This window comes from Nipponia nippon, unplaced genomic scaffold (genome assembly GCF_047370975.1).
Source record: "Nipponia nippon isolate SJK-2023a ecotype South Korea unplaced genomic scaffold, ASM4737097v1 scaffold_43, whole genome shotgun sequence".
Taxonomy (NCBI): domain Eukaryota; kingdom Metazoa; phylum Chordata; class Aves; order Pelecaniformes; family Threskiornithidae; genus Nipponia; species Nipponia nippon.
The window spans coordinates 1,385,030-1,405,118 of record NW_028262362.1 but is presented as its reverse complement, the minus strand read 5'-3'; the positions used below and the strand labels follow the sequence as shown (position 1 = coordinate 1,405,118).

Below are 20,089 nucleotides of genomic sequence, written 5' to 3'. Positions count from 1 at the left end.
AATAGCAGGCTTCCTCTTCAGCATTCTGATGAGTGAACGGGCCCAAATAATATTAATGACTACCTAAAGTACTTCAGTACTGTCAGCACAGTACAGCACTTCAGTACCGTCACAGTTGAGTCTCTGATTATAATCTGTAACAAGTGCCTTGTTCCTAAATGAAACAGGAGAACGCTTAAAGAGGGTTGGGTTTTTTTTAATTTTTTTTAACTTCCTAGCTACAACGATTGTTGAAAAAACTTCAGAGACACTTTGCAATTTAGAGAAATGCAGAGGGGGATGAAAACCCTGAACAGTGTAAACTACTTAAGTTAGTCAACTTCGTATTTCAAGTTTTTGTGCCCAAACATCAGATAGGACCGGCGTGAACACTTAAATAAATCCCTTCCTCCAAAGGAAGATGACAGCGTAACTGCAAAGACTTGCTTGAGTCATAGCAATCGTGCCGACCACACCACAGGTTCAGCGGGCATCGTTGAGCTGCCTTGCCACGCTAAGGATATGCTTAGCTCCCTTGCTGAGAAGTAAACTAGCTAGTTCAACACCAAGGTTCTCTGCAGCTTCCTGGGCCTGACCAGGGACATTCTTGGCTGTGATGCCGACATGCTGCACATCGTCGTTCGGCCCATCTTCACTCTGCAAATATAAACGCCTCGAGGTGAGGCAGTGGGAAGGAGCGGGCACGTGAAACGGGGTAAAAACCTGTGGTCTGAGGAGCCTCGAGTACAGCGTGCCGTTACAGCTTCCAAGGAACCAGACCAAAAGTAACAGATTTCAAAAGGTCTGGTTCCGTCATTCAGCTTCAGGTTTGGATTTTGAACACACACAGACACAGACACACACACACCCCCACCCCCACGCACCCACCCACCCCCCACCCCCACCCCACCCCCCCCCCCGAGGCTCACATACCTGTTGGGGATAATTAACACTGGTCTGCATAGTCTCTTTCAGGCTATCAGATCCATCCAAACTGTAGACTGCTCCTGTCAAATACAACTTGGAAAGACATACAAAAGGGATTAATACCACATTAACAAACAAACAGAAAGCCAACTACCCCCTTTTAAAAAAAAAAAAAAAACCCAAAACCAAAAACCACACAACAGACGAAGCTACATCTGGAGGCTTCTGTAGTGCAGTGGGATCAGCAAGAACAGCAGTACAATACAACTATAAGGAAAGTAATCTCTGTTAGGGAAGATGCAACTTCCCAAGAAAAAAAACTGATTTTTTTTCTAGCTTCCCACCTCCTTAAATCGCACTCCGTTGTGTAAAAACCACTGATTTTCTGGGGTCAGAAGCAAGACTTTCAGATCTCAGGGCAACACTACCTTTAAAGAAGGGAGAAGAAGGGGGGGAAATCTGGTACTTCTTCTTATAAGGGCATTTTCTGGAAGACTGAGCTTCAACTAGCCAGACCCATTCGCATACTCCTGCTTTGGACACAAACCAGGAAGGCTCAAGTCAGGAGCCTATCTGCCCTAACTAGCTATAAAGGTATCTGCTGGAGTCAGTTACCTTCGGGGAAGGATCAGGGAACACGCACACACTGGAACAGGTTTTCAGAAATAATCCCAGATAATGACAAAGTACTCCTCACCTGGCCATCCTTCAGCACGGTGTTGACAGCGACAGGGACGCTACATCCACCCTCCTAAAACAGAAAGCAACTGACACTGAGGCTCCTACCTGATGCATTCAAAGTGGAGGCCTCTGAAAAGTTTAGGCTGCACACAACCCCGCCTATCGCTCTTCAGGCCCTTCTCGATTCAGAAGTAATCTCTGCTTCGCAGTTTTAGGAAGCGTAACAAGATTTCCCATACTATGGTGCCAGGTCAACTAGCAGAGCAGTATTTACTGCTGCAGGCAGAAGAGCAAGGATGCCACGCTTACCAAACGTTTCATAAAGGCTCTCTCAGCGATGCAGCGTAACACGGTGTCTGCATCATGCAGGGCAGATACCATATTCAGTATCTCTTGGTCTTTGGCACGAACTTCCACTGCTAAGGCACCCTAGAAGAAGAAACACGAACAAAGTCATTGTAATTCCTCAACTTCATGCATCTCTGTGTGCACTCAGCATTGGTCAAATGGAAAACGGAACTCGGAGGCTTGGGTGCATTTCACTAAGGGAGCAATGTTTAGACATTTACAGAAATGAATTGCAAAACAATCTACTGGTTGCAGAGACATCCTATAGCAGCTGCTGCAAAGGGAAGATCAGAACTTACTTCAGCCGAGCATTCGAGATCATGCTGTCACCTCAAACCATTCTAAAACCTATCTCAGTTATGACTGCATATATAGAAACACCCACCCCAACGTCCCTTTGTGACGAGAAGGCTGGATAAATCCAAGCTTCCCAACCTTTTCTCAAGATAAAGATCAAGTGCTGAATGAGTAACGGTGACAAAACAATTCTTTCCTAAACTGGAAACGAGACCTGGGGGGGGGGGGGGGGGGGGGGGGCAGGGAGCAACTGCACAGTACCCGACAAACACATGATCAAAATCGCTATTTCAGACTGAATTTGCAGATTCGTCAGTTGCAATCACTAATGTGTAGCCACCTCGGGTTTAGCAAGTTTGATACCCACTGTGCAACACTGAGTAAACTCAGCCGCACGGCCAGCGCGGGCAGGAACAGTTTGCCTGCCTAGAAACAAGAGCGCTAAGAATGTGCTCCAAGGCAGGTGTTTCCGCTCCACCCTACGAGAGTTAGGACAACAGGGCAAAGGTACTGCGGTGGCTCTGCACAATTATCCTGCTACAGCGCAATGCTGACCCTGCCGGAGCCTGCCCCGTATCTGCCGTGTTGCCCCAGTGTAGCTGAGCCACACGTTACCTTTACCTTTTACTGTTTTTCCCATTACTGATGGAAATCAGCCCCCACCACACCAGGTAACGGAGCTGACTACCGTTCTTCCCACAAGCTGTGCCTAAAACAGCGTAACGGCCAACAAAAGAGATCGACGTAGTCGTTCTCTGGCAACCAACACGTGAGAAGTATTCGGCACGATTAACTACTCTGACATGTCGTTCTGCTGCCAGCTTTCAATACGCACTACGGCTTAAGATACAAAAGTTGTAACGTACCTGTCCAACAGCATACAGACAATCTTCAGGGCTTAGGAGCTGGAAGAAAGCAAAATCAGAGTTAACTCAAGTTGCGCTGTTCAGAATATAGGAAGCGAGAGCCCAATTCTATGCTCACCTCTAACATCAATTGATTTTGTGCCTGACCAAAGAGATATCACCTCCCCCTTCCCGTGCCTCAGCGTTTCCACCGCTGAAGTAAGATAATGCGCTGTCCTTCACCTGGACTGTAAAAGTCTGTGAATTTGCTAGTCAGAAAAATCTTAGTCATGAACACTGCTGCGTTGCTAGACACAAGTATTGTGAAATGCTGGGAGACAATCAGATTACAAACTGTTACTGCACTGTGGAAAGCTGAGCAGTATAAATTTCTGTACCAAGAAAACAAAACCAACCAACCAAGCAGAAAAAAAGAAATTATCCGTTGTGAAGCGCATCAAACCATGAGCTAGCGTGGCAATGGATTCAGGAGACTGCATGCTCATCTTTGACAGGACAACCGCAAGGTCTGAAAGTCTGAAAGGGAAGCAGTTGACCGTTTGGCAGAGAATGGTATTTTCTGCTTTGCTGCCCCTCACCTGGCCAATGCGATTCTCCCAGCCCATTCTCTTCAGCCCAGCAGCAGCCAGGATGATGGCACCGAAGTCTTCCTTCTCATCGAGCTTCTTTAAGCGAGTATTTAAATTCCCTCTCTGTAGAAGCAGTTAAGCGAGCACAGAAACAGCAGGCAAACAGTCCTATAACCACTTAACATTTGTTTGAATGTCTTTACAGAATGTACAGAATCCAACAGCCTCCAAATGAGAATCAGTCAGAGGAGCGTCCTGAAAGAAGGGGTTCAATATGGACAATCGTTTCTTCACATAAAATTTTGCTGAGCATTATGGAATATTAATTCACGCACTGAGTCTCAAAAGATACGTGTGTCATTTAAGTACGTTATTAACTCCCAGCACCAACTCCTTTTGCCTAGTGAAGAACTAGGTTACTAGGACCAAAGCAATGATGCCTTTTACCACTAGTTCAGTGGCCCACATCGCATCGAGGGTATTGGGAACCAATTGGCATTTGGCCACACCGCCGCAACAAACACACGGTAGGTACCCGTCAAGCATTTTTCCAAACATTCCGTAATGTAAAATTCATCAGCATCCTGAATCTCGGCCAGATTAAGGCTGGCCCCTTCTTTACAGCCTCGTGAGAAAGTAGAGGACAGAGTGGGCTACGGTACGCTATACAACCGTCTCGGAGCAGGTTAATGGAGGGCAGCCTTTGAGGAAGCAGTTTGTTCTTGTAGGTCAGGTGACATAAATCAGCCTTGATTCTAGCTTTCCCATTAAGTTATATTTTCCTGTTTGCAGCTTTACCCAGCTCCCATGTTTTGGCAGGAAAGGATACAATATCCCTGAATTCTAACTGAGGGAACTTCTTCTTGAGCTGGGCTGCTCTCCGAAGTGAACTGGTTCCGATCACACTGTGGAGAAAATAAAATCAATGAAATCCAGAATACTCCTACGCTTGCCTCCAGCCAGAGATGCGTCAGAACTATGTCAAGGAAACAAATGACGTCTTTTTTTTTTTTTTTTAATTGAAATAAAGATCCAAGAACCTGCCAATGATTTATATCTCCTTAGAAGAAAGAAAACCACTCTGTGAGGTTTAGCACAAAGCCTGGCTGAAGCTAGATGCAGGCAAGCCACTCCCAAGGAACCGATCTACAGGAGATGCTTCTGGAGGGCAGCCCCTAGCCACCGTCAAGGACTGATGAAACCTCATTTAAAGACCACAACGCTTGTCACAGAAAAGAGACTTGGCTGCCCCAAACTGAACCAGACATAGCCAGACAACTGAAGTTACTAAAATGGAGGGACTTCATCAATGACAGAAATGCAGTGGGAGAAGAACCTTTGGAAACAGCAGGGTGCGCAACTGGAAACCACAGAAAACTACCAGCCGGGGCAGTAAGCATTTCCTTTCTAGAGATGTATGCTATTCACTTTTCTTGGCACCCTGGAACCTAAACCAGACGTGATTTTCCTGCTCTCCAGATGCACGGAAGCGCGAATCTATGTTTGTGTCACAGCTAGTTTGTTTCTTTTACTTTAACATAGAAAAAAAAAAAATCTTTCTAATAGTTACCTTAATCTGAGTAATGTCACTCAGCTGTCTCAGACAAAAGACTCCAATAACCTCTATGACAAGGCAGGTAATTCAAAATGGAGAAACTGCTCATGCTCCCACCAGAACCGTAACAGAGTGATGCCAAAAAAACAACGAAGACATCAGAACCGGCTGGCTGAGAACAAGAGCGTAGTTCAGGCCCACGCAAGCTAAAATACTGCACCGGACACCCTGCCCATATTGTATGCATTCCCCTGCAGTACGCGCAACGCAAAGGAGCAGGAATTCACTCTGGAGACTGCGATAAGAAAGGGTCTAACTTGAGAAAACATTGCAACTCAAGGGTGGCTCGAGAGATCCAACCTCAGTCAGCGTGCAGCACTCCTGTGAGATAGCGTTGCTCTTTTCAGCAAGTGGGTTCGGTGTCACGTCTATGGAAAGCCAACAGAAGGCAGCATAAAACCACTACAGGATAAAGCAAGGAGCTCATTGACTTGCCGCTGGGAAGTATCAACCAACTCCTCCCTTGTGTTTTTACACCTGACTGTCTTCCCCTGCCTCTCCTCACTCACCTCTTTTCAGGAAGGAGGCTCAGTGTTTTCCCACGGTTTTTAGGATGAAAGACAACAGCATCAAGTGGGTTTTCCCTTCTGCAAAATAACGCAAGCGCAGAATAGCTGACACATCATTTAACGGAAGGCTGTTAAGCTTAACAGTTCTGCTATCAGTCCCTAGAGGAACTGCCTCTGGCTCCAAAATACCCCATCATCATTGCAAAAGCAAGAATTTCCAGCAAACCTGCTGGCTACAAACACTAGGACAGCTCTAGCGTTTCCACTGTTTCAGAGATTAATCGGAGGGTGGTCAAACTTTGAATGCCTAAAAAGACCTAAGCTGCCTTTGCTTTCCTACCACCACCACTGTGAAATGCAAGTCCCTCAGAGAATCAAGCCTTGTGCCCACACTTACTTGCAGACAGCACCAATGGTAAAGCCAGGAGGAAGAGAAGTCGGCAGGTCCTTCAAGGAGTGAACCACAAGGTCAACTCTAAAAATTAGAGGACAGTAATCACTGAACAGTCGGTACCTACCAGAGGCCTGCAGGTCATCTACAGAAAAGTGTGAATCCACCCTGGGAATTCATTTGGAGAAGAGGGAGGAATTTCAGGATTCTATAGCCAGAATTACTATAGAATTCCAGTGTTGCTCCAGAAAAGCGACTTCACCTTCCTCTGTCTCTCTTTTCCCACTTGTAAAATTAAGACAACGCCTTCCTCCCAGCAACGATGCAAGACGCATCGCAACAATCAGGCTGAATGAGGGGAAAACGCTGGAGACGTTCCCACAGAGAGACTCATCGTACCAATATGCAACCAGTACGTTGTCTGATACTACGTTTCAAACTGAAAATAATAGCTAGCCAAAGTGAACGCTATCTACTTCGTTACAAGGCCAGCAAACATCACTGCAAATGCTTAAGTCTCCAGTATTTTTTCACTGACTTTACTTGAAAATGCAGCATCGTGTGCCTACGTGTCAGAGATGCAGAAGAATATCTTTGTTTTTAAACCCACTTTAACTAAGGCATAAGCACCACTGAAACCCTCCTCAGGATACTGAAAAAGTAAAAAAGAGGGGGAAGAAAAAAAAAAAAAAAAAAAAAAAAAAGAAGTGCTAATCTCTCTCTGCTCCAGCAGGAGCCTGAACCCAGTTTTTCTGTAGAAAGAAGTTACACAGAAAGCAGCACAACTTGCAGCCTATGCCCAATTCTCCTGCATATTTAGCATGCAAATAGGTTAATAAATGTTAAATACGTTATGCAATATGTTAACACCACCAAGCAAAGCATTTTTAAAAGAACGTACTCGTAAGCAGGAATTAGATTAGATTACATCCTCTCTGACGCACGTGTAAAACACAAATCACAGGAGTAAAAAACCTAATTAGAGCAGACCAAGTGTCGCAACAACTCCGCTTCAAAATGTGTGTCCTAAGCCCGGGGGGAAAAGGGCGGGGAGAAAAAGACAATGACTTATCAAAGGATTTCTTAGCCAGAGAGGTACCAGAACAGAAGGAAACTAGATCACATACGCAGCAAGCCAAAGATGTCCAAAGAGCGCCACAAATTGCAGAGGCAGAAGAGAAAACAACGAGCTCTTACTCATTTCTTTCAAGTGCATTTTCCAGCTCTTTGGTAAAGAGGCTCTTCTCCCCGATCTACGCGTAAATGGAGAAACATGAATCACAAAAGAAAAATCTGCAAATACATCATCAAACACAATCGCTTCTTGTGCAGAGGAAGAAGAGAACCTTTACCTTGGAAAGTGCTGTATCCAAGATCTTGTCTCCAGTCGTGGACATGGCAACTGCTCAGAGAGAGAGCACAAGTAAAACGTGAGGCTTGGTCAGAGCACGTAGGCCTAGACTGGAAATATCAACGTAGCATGTAATGAGCAGTACAGCATCACAGACTACTGCATGAACACAGATTCGAGATAAATATAAGAGCAGCTCACTTCTAGAAATACACTGTGCTCAAGGCAAGTGAAACTGAGGCTTCCTTCACTGTCCTCAAAAACAGAGCGAGGGGAAAGAGGGCAGGTTTTGGGAAGAGCTGACCCAACGGAAATCGCCACGGTCTTTCTTTGGAGCGCCAGTAAACAGGTACTCAGCAGTTCTCTTCAGTGCAAGGCTGGGCGCCCATTATTCCTGCACTGTTGAACGCCTCAAGCCCCGGACACGAAAACGTCCCTAATGCATAGCGGGGTGCAGCCCGGGTGACACCAGGTTCTCAAATGGAGAAACGTAACACCGTCTGCATGACATACTCAGAACTTCAATCATCAGGAGCTTGTGAAATCCGCCTTTCTCTCCTAGAAGAAACCAGCAGCAGTTGCTCAGCCAGCCACACAGCCTAACTGAATTCAGACAGCACTCTTAGATAAGCGGGGTCGAATCCTCCTGCTCATGACAGCGCTCTACACACAACTCTTGCACGCAAAGATAAGCGGCTAGCTCCCGCTGCCATCTACCCTAGGGCAGCATCCAAAAACAACTTACCAATCTCAAAGCGGAGGTCGGGGTATAGCTCACGGAGCATCTTGACTATGCTGTCAGTCTGAATCCGGGCCAGCTGCAACGAAGCAGAAAGCAAAGCCCCATACAAAGAGCACATCATCCATACAGTAGCTTTCCATACACCTTGCCATTCTTCGATGGTCAGGCACGCGTGACTGCTACATTCTCTAAATCGAAAGCGTTAGAAGTAAGTAGCCGCAAGTAAAATCGCTCGTACGTACAAACTCCTTGAACCATGTGAACTCCTATCGTGACCAGAGCATTTCACCAGAGAATTGGTTTTGTCAGCTAAGTGGCTGAATAATGTCTCCCCTTGTCCAGCACCGTTGCGATCCAAGCGCTGACAAGGCAAAGCAAAGCATTTATCGAGTTAGGAAGAGCGACTAGAGCAGAAGACTGCGCGTCAGGATTCACACGCTCTACTTCCAGCTGTGTTATTAAGGTCGCTAGCTGTCCCCCAGTCAGAAATTCCACTTCTCTATACCGCCTCGGTGCCCTTACTCATTTACCTACCTAACGTTGAGCCAATTGGTTTCACCTCTGCAGGTTGCGACTGCTGAAAGATGCCCGCTCGTCGGCAAGCGGGCAGAAAGGTAAGCAAAAACCATCCCCCTGTTGCTCGGTGACAAAAGAACAAGTCATATCGCATGCTGGGCACCCTCTGCTTTTTCTAAGAGTACGCATGTTACCAATACTGCAACTTTTGGGAGAAGCCAGTAGGATTTCACCGTGCTGCTGGAAAAATCTATAGTTACTGGTAAATATGAGCTACTTATCTTCTGCAAGATCAGAGCTCTACTTAGAGGTTCTACAGACAAAAATAAAAGTAACAGCTTAGGTCTACACGCACAGCAAGCAACAGATCTTAAAGCAATAAAGTGCAGGAAGAACGTTCCCTTCCATAAGGACAGCAGAAACAAGTAAAATAAAAACAGAATTACACTAGCAGAGGATCATTCCACACATGCAAGCAGCAGCACACTCAAGCAACCGCAGGCGAGCTTCAGCTTCTCTCCCACTGATGAGCTGTGTACCCTGGGGCAATTAACTTTACTCTCAGGACTGTAGTTTCCCTACATACAAAGTGTGCATAAGTAGCTGCTTCCCTCTGTGAAGTGCCACAAGAGCCTCAGGTCCAAAAAAGAGGTAGTACACGTGCACAGCACCTTCTTGAAAGTCCAGAATTCTTCCTAGAACGTGCTACCAGAACGAACAAGATTAGCTCAGAACAAAGGCCTGAAGGACATTTATCTCCCTTTGCGAGCCTGCTCCTCCCTGCTGCAGCCGGCTGGCAAGAGATACCCACCCTATCTCCGGACACGTCCCTTCCCCGTCCTTTCTGTGGGCTGAAGCCACTAGTTGCTGGGGGGATTTTGTTGGGCGGTTGTTTTTTTCTTTTCCCGCCTCCCGAGAAGAGCTGCATAGGCCTCGCAAGTTAAAAAGCCCACAGCAAGACCCCCGTTATCCCCCGAAGGGCGCTCGCACCCTCGCCCTCCGCTAACTCCGCCGAGGCAGCACTGTGCAGACCCGACCGTCACCTGGCCTCCACCGAAAGCGTTTCGGGACTTCGCCTGGGAGACCCAGGAAAGGAACGGGCACGCGTGAACTCTCGGGTCTCCCACGAGGGAGCTCGCCCTTTCCCTGCCGCCCACGGGCGGGAGAGCCCGCAGCCGCGGCGCCGGACGGCGTCCCCTCCGACCCCCGCTCGCCGAGCCGTAGCTAGCCCTTGCTGCTCCGGCCGCGGAACGGCCGGGACCCGGCGGGGCGGCGGCCTGCCCGCGCCGCCGCGGGTGCCGTGGGCGGGAGCCCTCCGCGCGCCCCGCACCCCGGCCCCGCCGCTGCCTACCTGGCTCCGGCGGGTGCCCACGCGGACCGCTCTGCCGCCCGCGCCGTTCTCGCCCTGCGGCAACAACCGGGTCAGCGGCCGCCCCAGCGCCGCGCCCGCGCCCTGCCCCCTCCCGCCAGCCCGCGACTCACGGCGGCCGCGTCCCGCTCGGCCATCACGCCGCCGCGCCCTCAGCGATCCCCGCACTGCCCCATGGCGGGACTCCGCCTCCAGACGTCACGTCCGGCTGCCGACGCCACCGACGGGCGGCCACGGCGCTGAGGAAGCCCGGAGGCCCGCCCCGCCCCGCCCCGCCCCTCCCGGAGGCCCGGCACACGCGGCGCAGTGGCCAGCTGGTCCGGTTTATTGAGGGGCTGAAGGCCAGGTCAGGGTGAAGCCCGCGTACAGGTTGCCCGAGGCCACACGGGGGAAGCCCGTCCAAGGCGGGAGGGCGGCGCAGGGTCAGGTACTGCGCTTGGTGTGGATGAGCAGCTCCCGCTGCAGGCCAGCCTCAATAGTCGCAGCCGCCTTTCCCGAGGGCAAGTCGGTGATGAGGGTGAGCTTATTGAAGACGCCTCGACCAAAGTAGTCGGCAACAACGGAGAAGCCATCGTTGGAACACTTGAGCTGCCGGACGCAAAGCAGCAGCATCAGTAAAAGCCTCCAGAGCCTCTTGCCTCCAGCCCCTTTCCTTTCGCCCCCTGCACTTACAGCCCCTTTACTGGAGACGCGGCAGCCCAAGCCGCTCCTCAGCTATTCTGCTAGTTCAATGCAAGTGCCGCAGTAGCGGCTTTCCTCTGCTAAGGTTTTCTGCCGCTGGCCGTTCCACCTCTTGTTTCAATCCTCCATTTGAGCCACGCACCAAAGAGGTAAACAACAATTCTCTTAAGCAGGAAAGCGACTGCCTCAGCTACTCTAGTTTCCGCGTACGTTAACATGTTCTAGCTAAAGACCCCCTTCTCAACCGCGCCGCTTCACCCCTGGGAAACACGATGCAGACGCAACACTTTTGGTCTACCCCAACTGCACCGTCCCGTCCCCGTCCCAATCCACACACCTTTTTTTTTTTCCTTTCTCCCTCATTTGTTCTATACAACCTGTCAACCAGCTGTCACGCTGACCGATAGGTCTCGCTCCATTTCAGGCCCTGGTTGAGAATAGCCCCTCTTTCATCTTTGGAGAGCATCGGGGACTCTTCATGCCCCGTACATAACGCAGTCACCCTAGGGCCTAATGCCTCATTATTTGCAATCAACATGACCTCATTTACAAAATACGTTCAGCCTTACCCTGATCTGTAAACCAATCTAAACCCTATTTATTTAAACTTGCTAAGACAGGCAATGTTACCCTACCTGATGCTGAAACTGGTCGTGCAGGTCTCTCTTCTGCTCCTGGGCTCGGATCATGTCCATCACTTTGCGATTTTCTGGCATGCAAGTAGGACATTCGGAGTCGCTCTCAGAGTAGCTTTCAAAGCAGTGCTGGTGGAAGGAATGACCGCACAGGAAGTGGACTGAAGGCAGCTCCAGGGCGCTGGTGCAAATGCTGCACTTGGTCTTCTGAAAGATCTTGGGACTGAGAGAGTGAGAGGAGGCAGAAGGGCAAGAAAGACAAAGTATATTTTTCCTTAATAAAAGAAAACAAGAGTTCTATCCCACGTAAGACGAGACAGCACACTGGCCCACACCTTGCTTTTAGCTCTTCAATCTCCCGGCGGATCCTTGTAGTTTCTTCTCGGTATTTTTGAATTCTCTGCTCATCCTGCTCTATCTGGCGGCTCTGCTTCTGCAGCTTGTTGACAAGATAATCCTTGATCACAGACAGTGTGGCTGTGGAGTTATGAGCCAGCGTCTGCACAACTAAGAGCAACCGAGGCGTTAGTTTAAACACAAGCGAAAAACCCGCAGCTACACTAGTCCTACCTGGACAGCCCGCTCTCCAGTAAAAGGCCACTTACAGGCAAAGGCAGTCAGCATTCTTACAGAATCGGAGAGCTCATTTAAAGACTCGATTTCAGTTTGGCCTCCTCCAGAAATGGGTGACTGGGAGCATGTTTGGATAGCTCCGACCAAAAGGGGCAAAGCAAGGATGTAGCAGATTGGATTCCGTTCCAACTTCTCCACTAAGACACAGCAGGGGTTTCAGCAAGGCCTTTGCCGCCCCACGCTGAGAGAACAGAAACCAGGTACAGACATCTCTACAACTGACACCGCAGATCTTTTTCTCTAATTAGGGAGCTGGGACTGGCATCGCTTTTCCCTACAGAGCAGGTTATTACTTCAAACGGTGGGCTCAAACTTCATTGATACTTCTCTCAAATCTCTAACCTACAGAGCGTGCTATCAACTAGTTTGGGTTTTGGAGGTTCTTTTTGGGTGCCACATGTCATTATTACCAAGCAACGGAGGCATAAGATTCTTGTTCTCAATGTGTTTCAGCACCGCAGCGATATACTCTTTGCAGTCCTCCTCCTTCCGTGCAAAGTAGCCGAGAGCCTGTTCCCAGAGACAAGCCTCTTGGTCTCCATACAACTCGCACACCTCAATCACCTTCTTGTACTGCTCGTTCTGCATGTGGTAGTGCATGATCTGTTGGAAACTACGGGAGAGAGAGACTCGTCAGCTGCAACGATCTCTCCTTTTGAGTGGTTACAGGGACGTCAGGTTTTCAGCCAGCCACGCGAGCCCCGGACATTCACACAGAAGCCAAGACAGGTCTGTCATTCGCTCTCTACGTAACTGCCCTGCTCTAACAACAAGATATGCTCAGCTGAGCAATGATCTGCAGTTCCCATCTCGAGACACCGAAGAGGTGGTTACCATTGCAAGGCAGGGACACTTACAGCTCGGAAATCCCTGCGGGGTGGGGGGGAGGGATAGGACTCTAGGGACAAGAGCAACACTCACAGTTTGCCCTGCTCATAGAGGTAGAGGACACCATCCTTGAAATTGTGCATCTGACATAAGACCAAGGCCTTATCAAAGACCGTTTTGAACCTTCCACTCTTCAGGAGGGTGAGGGCTTCATTGTGCAGCTTCTCCTTGATCTACGGAGAAGGGGGAAGAGGTCGGGGAGAGCAATGCACACACGCACAGAGAACATTTTGCACCAAGACCCGAGAGTAATCCGCAGCTCTTTCAAAGAGGAGGACAGTTTTGCTGTTTGCCCTCTATCCCTTTTAAGCAAACAGGACATGACTTCTGCCCAAACAGCCAGCATCCTCAGAGACCCCAGCAAGCAAACGGAGCTACTTTTGTGGGAGAGGCATCTGCCCACAGAGGTTGTATTGTCTGCAATCTGTTCTCAAATGAGATTCATGCAAAACAAGCTCAGCCTCACTGAAAGGAGTATTCTCCCAGCTAGCAGGCTGCTTTCCCATTTATGTGCCATTTGTCCAGCACAGCGTTACATATTGCCTCATGTTGTCAATGCCCATCTGCAAAGGTTACGGGTTGGCAGGAATGCAAATAGGATGCAAAGACACCAAGTCCCCCTCTGAAAACACAAAGCTGGAGGAGCTCAAACCTGCTCATCTTGTTCATGTGCCCAGTTCTGGAGTCGAAGTTCCAGTAAAGTGTCATAGACACCCTGCGGAGAGTCAGCCTGCACCTCAGTCATGTGCTCCAGAAAAGCCTTCAGTTCTCGGGAGTTGTTTGCAAAGACTGGAATGAACTCCTCTGAATTAGCCTATAACACAGCCAGAAAAGTCAAGCACCCAGATCAGTCGCAGCCAGACTGGCGCTTCTTCCCTGCTGTGCAGAGCGCTCATTCCCACCGTCTGCGACGCTACGGATACAGCACGGCACGGGATGTCGATTACAGCAGGAATTGGTTCTGAGCAATAGCTTTAAGCAGCCTCTTGTCTCGGGGACTACCAGGACGGGGCTTCTCATTACACCATCAGGCCTGCACCACGAGGTGCACAGGAGCACTCGCTTGCTGCGAAGTTACTACTCAACAGCAACAATTCTCAGTCAACGCAAACCGTACCTTTTTTCCTTCCAGCATCCCAGGGCCTTCATTGTCTCCCGAAGGCTGGTAATCAGTGCAGAGGATCTTCAGCAATTCCGTGGTCTCGTTAGGGACATGGTGCATCAGGATTTTACCATACCGCTTCATGTTACTCTCTGCCTGATCAAAAGGCAGCTTTCCAATGTAGCGCAAAGCCTCTTGGTAGTTCTGTGGAGGCAGCCAAAGAAGGGGGAAGGGGGGGGGGGGGGGGGCGGGGATCACACGACATTGGCTTCTGCTCTCCACTTTGAGGTTAGGGCATAAAGCACGGAATACATACTGCGAGTATGCCTTAAACGCCATTTGCTCTGAATTATCGTTCACTATTCCTGCTTGTTTTCCTCCTCAGGGAGGAAGACTGGCTGTGGCCCAGGGGAAAGAGAGCGCCATTTAGATCAATCTCTCAGTAACGACCCTCCCTCCTCTTAAAGGGCACTGTAAAAAGCCACATTTGAAACAGAACGAATAAGCCCCTCCGATTTCCACCCCTAGTCTACCGCACAAGCCAAAAGCAGAAAGCTAACATGCAAGCAGCAGCAGGCGTGGTTACTGCTGCCTCAGCAGTCCTGTCAGCACACTAGCCGCAGGGAAGAGCTCAGTGAAATGGTATTCTCACTAAAGAGCCTAGAGAAGTGGTATTCTCCCCAATAAGAACACGGGAGCAGTAACGTCTCCTCACCTTGATGTCCTCTAGCTGGATTTTGAGGTACCATTCATGATGCGCGTGCTTCTCTGCCAGGTACACAGCGTGGGAGTAGTAACCCGCTTGACGAAGCACCTTGATGGCCGTTTCCACATCAAAGTGGACCTCGCTCTCACTCGTCTACAAGAACAGAAGCAGAAAGATGGTCCCTCAGTGACATTCCCACGGTCCACAAGCAGCAATCGTTTATGTAAGAGGAGGAAAGCCAGAGCAGGGACAACTTAGTACCTCTCATGCAAGGGGAAGATCACACGTGCAGAAAGGAAGTAGTCTAACCACCTCTCATTAGGCTGCCAGTCACACTGGCAAAAGCCAGCACACTCCAGACTCAGAGGGCAAGCCAGCCAAACTGAGGATGTGACCAAGAGCTTGGCAATAAAGGAGCAAAGACAAGGGTACTGAGGGAGAAATCCCTTCCTCTCTCTCTCAAGAGCCCCACAGGAGCCAATTCACAATGTCACCGCTACCCCTTTTTAATTACAATGATGACATAACAACTTGGCACGATTTCACCTTCCCCCAATACCTTAATGAACTCCTCCAGTTTCGAGCTGTCTTTGAGTTTGGTATAGCAATTCAGCAGAAGTGTAGTATGGTCTGCATTGGCCAGGGACTGCAGGTGGAGCGTCTGCAGATAAGCAGTGAGGTTGTGGATACGCTGAGCGTCCAGGAACTTCCGAATAACGTAAGACGGTTCCAGCTTCCCTATAGTTCTGGAGGGGAGAGTCACGTTGCAAGAGACCATATAGCCGGTAAGTCAGAAGAAATGGAGAAATTAACCCCAGAGCACGGAGAAGCTTTAACCTCAGCAGGCACTAACCCACTCGGGACCACTCAGCTACGCATCAGAATTAACAACTAGTTACGGTGTAAGACCGCCCATCCGCACGCACGGTGAAACAAACCACCCTCTACAAAGGCCGCGATCGGGACAGTGGCGACAGCACACAAGGACTTAATCCTCCTTTAAAGGAGGCAGTGAGGAGATGAACTACGCTCTGACCGCAGCTAACTGGGAAGCCCAAAAAAAGGGGAACAAAAGCTACATTTTCCTTCCTTTCAGTCACGTAACTCAAACTCAACTTTAAAAGCTCCTGGCCACACGGAGCAGTTTAGCCACAGTTATCCCGACACTTAATGCCAGTTGACAATAAACTACATGCCGACTCGCGCTAGATGTCGGGACTCCAAAGTTTCAGTTCTACATGAACGTAATGCTTTGTAGCATTTTAAAGAAGAGATCAAACATGAAGTTTTCAGTAAGCCCCAAAATAGGCTGCTCCAAGTTTTAAAAAACTTGAGATGTTTTAAAACTGACATTCAGCTGTTTGAGCATTTTCCAAGACGACTGCTCTACATGGTCAAATCACATCACCCATCTCACCTAGAGAGATCCCTTGTTTACAATGACGTCGCCAGGCCCCACTCCATCCCAACGTGCCTTCACTGTTCGTGTTAAAGTATGATCAAAGAGGAGAACTTTATCCTAAGGCGCACAGAGCCATTTTCAAGCAACTTTTTTGTGAGACTTTTAATCTCACTGACACGTTTCTCTCTACTGGTAGAATTTTCACCTCAAGTCATGCTTTTTTTTTTTTTGTTTGTTTGGTTTGGTTTATTCCTGGGCTGAAGCAGAAACCAAGGCCTCCGTAACTCCTACCTGTACTACACCATCGTGGCTCCACAGGACCCCTGCTTACCGGATATACTGCTGGATGGCTCCATCATGGTTCCCCTTGTTATACAGATGATCGCCATACTGCCGGAAAATCTCTGACAAACCATCGCTGTCCAAGTGGTGGCTCTTGGCCAGGTTAATGGCCATTTCAAATAAGTTCTTTCTGAATAGCATCTGTTAAATACAGGGTAAGAGCAGCAATGAGGGAAACACCACCCCGCAAAACACCTTCAGACGCACCTGGAAAAGAAGTTGTTTCTTCTGTTTGGTGCTGTGCACATACACGTGCTCAGGCTTTTAAATACCGAATGCCTTATCACACTGGTTATGCTGAAAAGCTATCGGGGCACGTGTTATGTAACTCACTCACCCGAATGGTTCCAGTTTTCAATCTGCAGAGCCAGTACAATCTTGCAGACGTAAGGCAGACAGTAATAACAAAACAGATTTACGTGCCTCGAGCTTGGTTTGCGTATCCTTCTCCTGCAGTACGTGAATCTTCCCATCTCTGGTCAGTACATACAGAGAACCCCACTCTGCTAAGACGTCCACTATATCATCAAAGATTGAGCTGTATGCAATGAATTTGTTGCACAAGTCATAGATATTCAGGACCTGTTTGTCCGAATTCTGTGCCTCATTCCCAGCAAACTCTGACCTGGAAAGCAGAATAAAGTTTTAGAAAACAAGGAGAGCGTAACTTGAATCCTTGATACCTATGCAAACTAGGGATGTCCAGAGAGCAAGACAAATAGGGTTCATTTGGGCGATTAAACTAAGCGGATCCAGAGGCAAAACACCATGTATTTATATGCAAATTCCATCTATGTGTGAGGCTGAGAAATTCATAGGACGGGAAAAAAAAACCCCACTCATTCAGCACGCTTAACCGCACTACTCTCACAACAGAAGTTAATCGATACACGGGTCCGGATGAATCTTAACAACCTCTGACAAAGTTGCAACTGGCCCCCAGGAGCGGAGCTTCACAGGGAAGGCAGAAAAAGAGGGAAAGCAGGAAGGTGCAAGACCGAAAAGAACTCATCTGTTCTGAGGAGCCCTACTTTGGAGAAGTCTTTCGGTCCTTGGAGACAATGACAAGGTACCCCCGATACCAGTGAACAATCAGCTTTTGTCCCTCGAAGGCAAAGCAGGGGCCACGTTCATCTGGTTGATAAAGGTACACGCATTCGTTTCCTGCCACAATGAACTGGAGATCCTGGGAGGGGTCACTGAGAGATGAGCAGCGCAGTCCACAACCGTGAGTGTCCAGCTCCAGGTGAGGATAGTCTTTCACTGAAAGCATATAAGACTACAGAGGAAACGCAAGGTTTTGGGATCGCTCGGAACTAGACTCTGAAGTCAATGCAATTTGTGAGTCAGAGTCTCATTTTTTCAATTAACTTCCCACCTGGATGTTCTCTGTGGTCACCACAAACAGATGCGTTGTTTTGCCAGACTGTCGGAAAGCGAGGCCAGTAACCGGATAACTGCCTTCGTGTAGGATCTGCGTCTTACTATGCCGGTCTCGAGTGATGTCTCCTTTTGTAAGTACAACGCTCCCATCTGCAAAGCCTAGCGAAGGGAACAGACTAAACTGTTACTTATATGGCAAACCTGAAATATTACCCAGCGTAAGTTAGGACGGCTCCAGTCGGTGACAACACCTTGCTCGCCAGTAAGGTATTAAGTAATAGGGCTGCCGCAGGTTCTTGTGTCAAGGAAGTATGTGCCAAACCACCCCCGGTTGCTCCTGTTACGGTTCAGAGCTGTTACCCGACTGCATGCAGGATGTCACCGTTCAGCAAGGTTCAACTCGCTTTCCACACACAAACTTCACCTGCAGGTTATTTTTTTTGAGTCTGTCTGTATTTTGTTTTACGAACAGCTTTCTCATCTGGCAATTGTTCACTAGCTTTTTCGAAACATACTACACGCTGTAAAAAGACTAGAGGGAGATTTCCTAAGAGTGAGCAAAACGTGGGGTTTTCACAGCTTGCCGACAGCCCCAGTCCTGCAAGTTGATCCAGGGTGGAAGGCCACAACGCACATACAGAAAGATTTTTGATTTCAGTCCAGGGACCAACTCACTGAAAGCGCTTGCAACCTCACAACGTTACTGCTCTTACTCTGTCAGAAGTTAAGCAAGAAATATCACAAGGGAATGCTTAAATCCAAAAAGAGAAGTTGGCTTTTTTTTTTTTAAAAAAAGGTTTCTATACAGTGCTTGGGAAAAAAAAAAAAAAAAATCTTTCTGTAACGTTAGGTATCGCAAAACCTATGTTTTTTTCCTGTACTACAACAAAAGCTAAATTTAGTACCAAGTTCAATACATGCATAACCTCTAACATTGACTGGCAGGGAAAGATGACATCAACTAAAAATACGTGCTTCCCTTTTAAGTATCAAAGTTATTACTGTAATGCATACAGACTCAGGCTAAATTTACGTATTTATCTCCTCAAGCTCTCTGACAGCGCAAGATACGCTCTCTCTCTGTGAGAATAACATCAAAACTGCGTGAGAAGAAAAACCGTCAGGACAGACTACGCTGATTTTTTGTGCTATCTATTTCTTTCCTGACATCTGAGTAAGGACCGTGATATTTTTCTTCAGCTGTTACAATTCAATTTTACTTACCAATAGCCATAAAGTTAAGATTCTCGTGGACGGTTAGGCAGGATACAACTGTGGGCTTGTTACCTGGTATTGCTGGAAAAATTCGTGTGCAAAGAGGATTGCCACCATCTCGTTTCTCCAGGTTCCAGACTTTAACCTACAAATGACAACGATCTGGCATAAGCAAAATGTGAAGTATTAGGAGACCAAGACCTAGCATCAAACAGAACAGGGCCCAGAATGCACAAGCTCCTTAAGGTAAGAACGGTCAACCAAGGTAGTCGCAGTAGTCTCTAAGAAAGACCCGTAACACAAATGCATTTTCCTCTCTTTGTCGTTTGACTTACCAAGGGGTTAATACCCTCTTCATCCTCCCCAACAGAAACCAAGATACTGTGCTGCTTCAGCTGGTACAGATGCGTCACCCGGAGCTTGTAAGCTTGGAAACTACTGAGTTGAAGGGAGCGAGGCAAAAACCAAATCTGACCTTCCATATGTAGATCACAGTTAAGGCACACAAAGGAGAGAAAAAAAAAACCAACAACAACAAAACCCCCCACCAGAACCAGAACCAGAGCCGCCCCACCCCGCTGCAGCCCCGGCCCCACCGAGCCCCGCGCAGGCCAAGGCGCCCGGCGCCGCCGCCTCCCGGGATATCCCCGAACACGAGGCTGCCCCGGCCCGAGTCGCAGACCGCGATGCCCGAGGGCAGCGCGAAGGGCTTCCCGCCGGCCCCATCCGGCCCCGGCGGCTCCTTCACCGCCTCTCTGTCGAAGAAGACGAAGCGGCGCCACTGCAGGTAGGCAGCCATGTTGGGGCGGGGCCGAGCGCCCCTCGCGTCTCACGTGACCGCTTTCCCCGCCCCTCCCTTCCTACGGGCAGCGCCGCCGGGGGCTCTGCAGGCCGCGGCCCGGCCTTCCCCGCAGCCCCCGCTGGTACATCCTAGCCCTCCAG

General features: G+C 48.8%; 2 protein-coding genes across 12 annotated transcripts; both read right to left on the bottom strand.

Moving 5' to 3' along the window:
- Positions 1-180: 180 nt before the first annotated feature.
- HMBS (hydroxymethylbilane synthase) lies at positions 181-10,434 on the bottom strand. 11 transcript variants are annotated; one of them, XM_087778271.1, is made up of 14 exons: positions 10,274-10,434; positions 10,143-10,196; positions 8,279-8,351; positions 7,535-7,584; positions 7,380-7,435; positions 6,189-6,266; positions 5,792-5,869; positions 4,497-4,572; positions 3,677-3,790; positions 3,099-3,137; positions 1,897-2,016; positions 1,604-1,657; positions 913-999; positions 181-636 (listed from the first exon to the last, which is right to left on the bottom strand). In XM_087778271.1, exons 1-14 carry the CDS (start codon positions 10,295-10,297, stop codon positions 463-465), a joined length of 1,077 nt encoding a protein of 358 aa, XP_087634397.1. In that variant the 5' UTR covers positions 10,298-10,434; the 3' UTR covers positions 181-462. The 11 variants fall into 11 exon arrangements, 10 of the variants coding, with proteins under 10 accessions (XP_087634397.1, XP_087634399.1, XP_087634400.1 ...); XM_087778273.1 differs by having other exon boundaries at positions 8,279-8,463; positions 10,274-10,354; XR_015709142.1 differs by having other exon boundaries at positions 616-636; positions 1,522-1,657; positions 8,279-8,463; positions 8,810-10,196; positions 10,274-10,348.
- A 30-nt stretch (positions 10,435-10,464) lies between these two features.
- Positions 10,465-20,050, bottom strand: VPS11 (VPS11 core subunit of CORVET and HOPS complexes). The gene is made up of 16 exons (XM_087778256.1): positions 19,793-20,050; positions 19,483-19,631; positions 19,157-19,292; positions 17,928-18,091; positions 17,581-17,828; positions 16,973-17,174; positions 16,539-16,690; positions 15,365-15,551; positions 14,815-14,958; positions 14,115-14,303; positions 13,650-13,811; positions 13,031-13,170; positions 12,520-12,722; positions 11,812-11,983; positions 11,477-11,699; positions 10,465-10,748 (listed from the first exon to the last, which is right to left on the bottom strand). The coding sequence occupies exons 1-16, from the start codon at positions 19,944-19,946 to the stop codon at positions 10,584-10,586; spliced, it is 2,790 nt and encodes a 929-aa protein (XP_087634382.1). The 5' UTR covers positions 19,947-20,050; the 3' UTR covers positions 10,465-10,583.
- Between the last annotated feature and the right edge of the window lie 39 nt (positions 20,051-20,089).

Excerpts from the sequence above, each read along its gene's own strand:
- HMBS (XM_087778271.1), bottom strand. The coding sequence starts at position 10,297 with ATGGCCGAGCGGGACGCGGCCGCC. Across the intron at positions 7,436-7,534 it reads TGGATACAGCACTTTCCAAG|ATCGGGGAGAAGAGCCTCTT; the intron begins GTAAAGGTTCTC and ends ATTTACGCGTAG. Across the intron at positions 637-912 it reads GTGTTAATTATCCCCAACAG|AGTGAAGATGGGCCGAACGA; the intron begins GTATGTGAGCCT and ends TTATATTTGCAG.
- VPS11 (XM_087778256.1), bottom strand. The coding sequence starts at position 19,946 with ATGGCTGCCTACCTGCAGTGGCGCCGCTTCGTCTTCTTCGACAGAGAG. Across the intron at positions 17,829-17,927 it reads TGACCACAGAGAACATCCAG|TCTTATATGCTTTCAGTGAA; the intron begins GTGGGAAGTTAA and ends TTTCCTCTGTAG. Across the intron at positions 14,959-15,364 it reads AACTGGAGGAGTTCATTAAG|ACGAGTGAGAGCGAGGTCCA; the intron begins GTATTGGGGGAA and ends CTGTTCTTGTAG.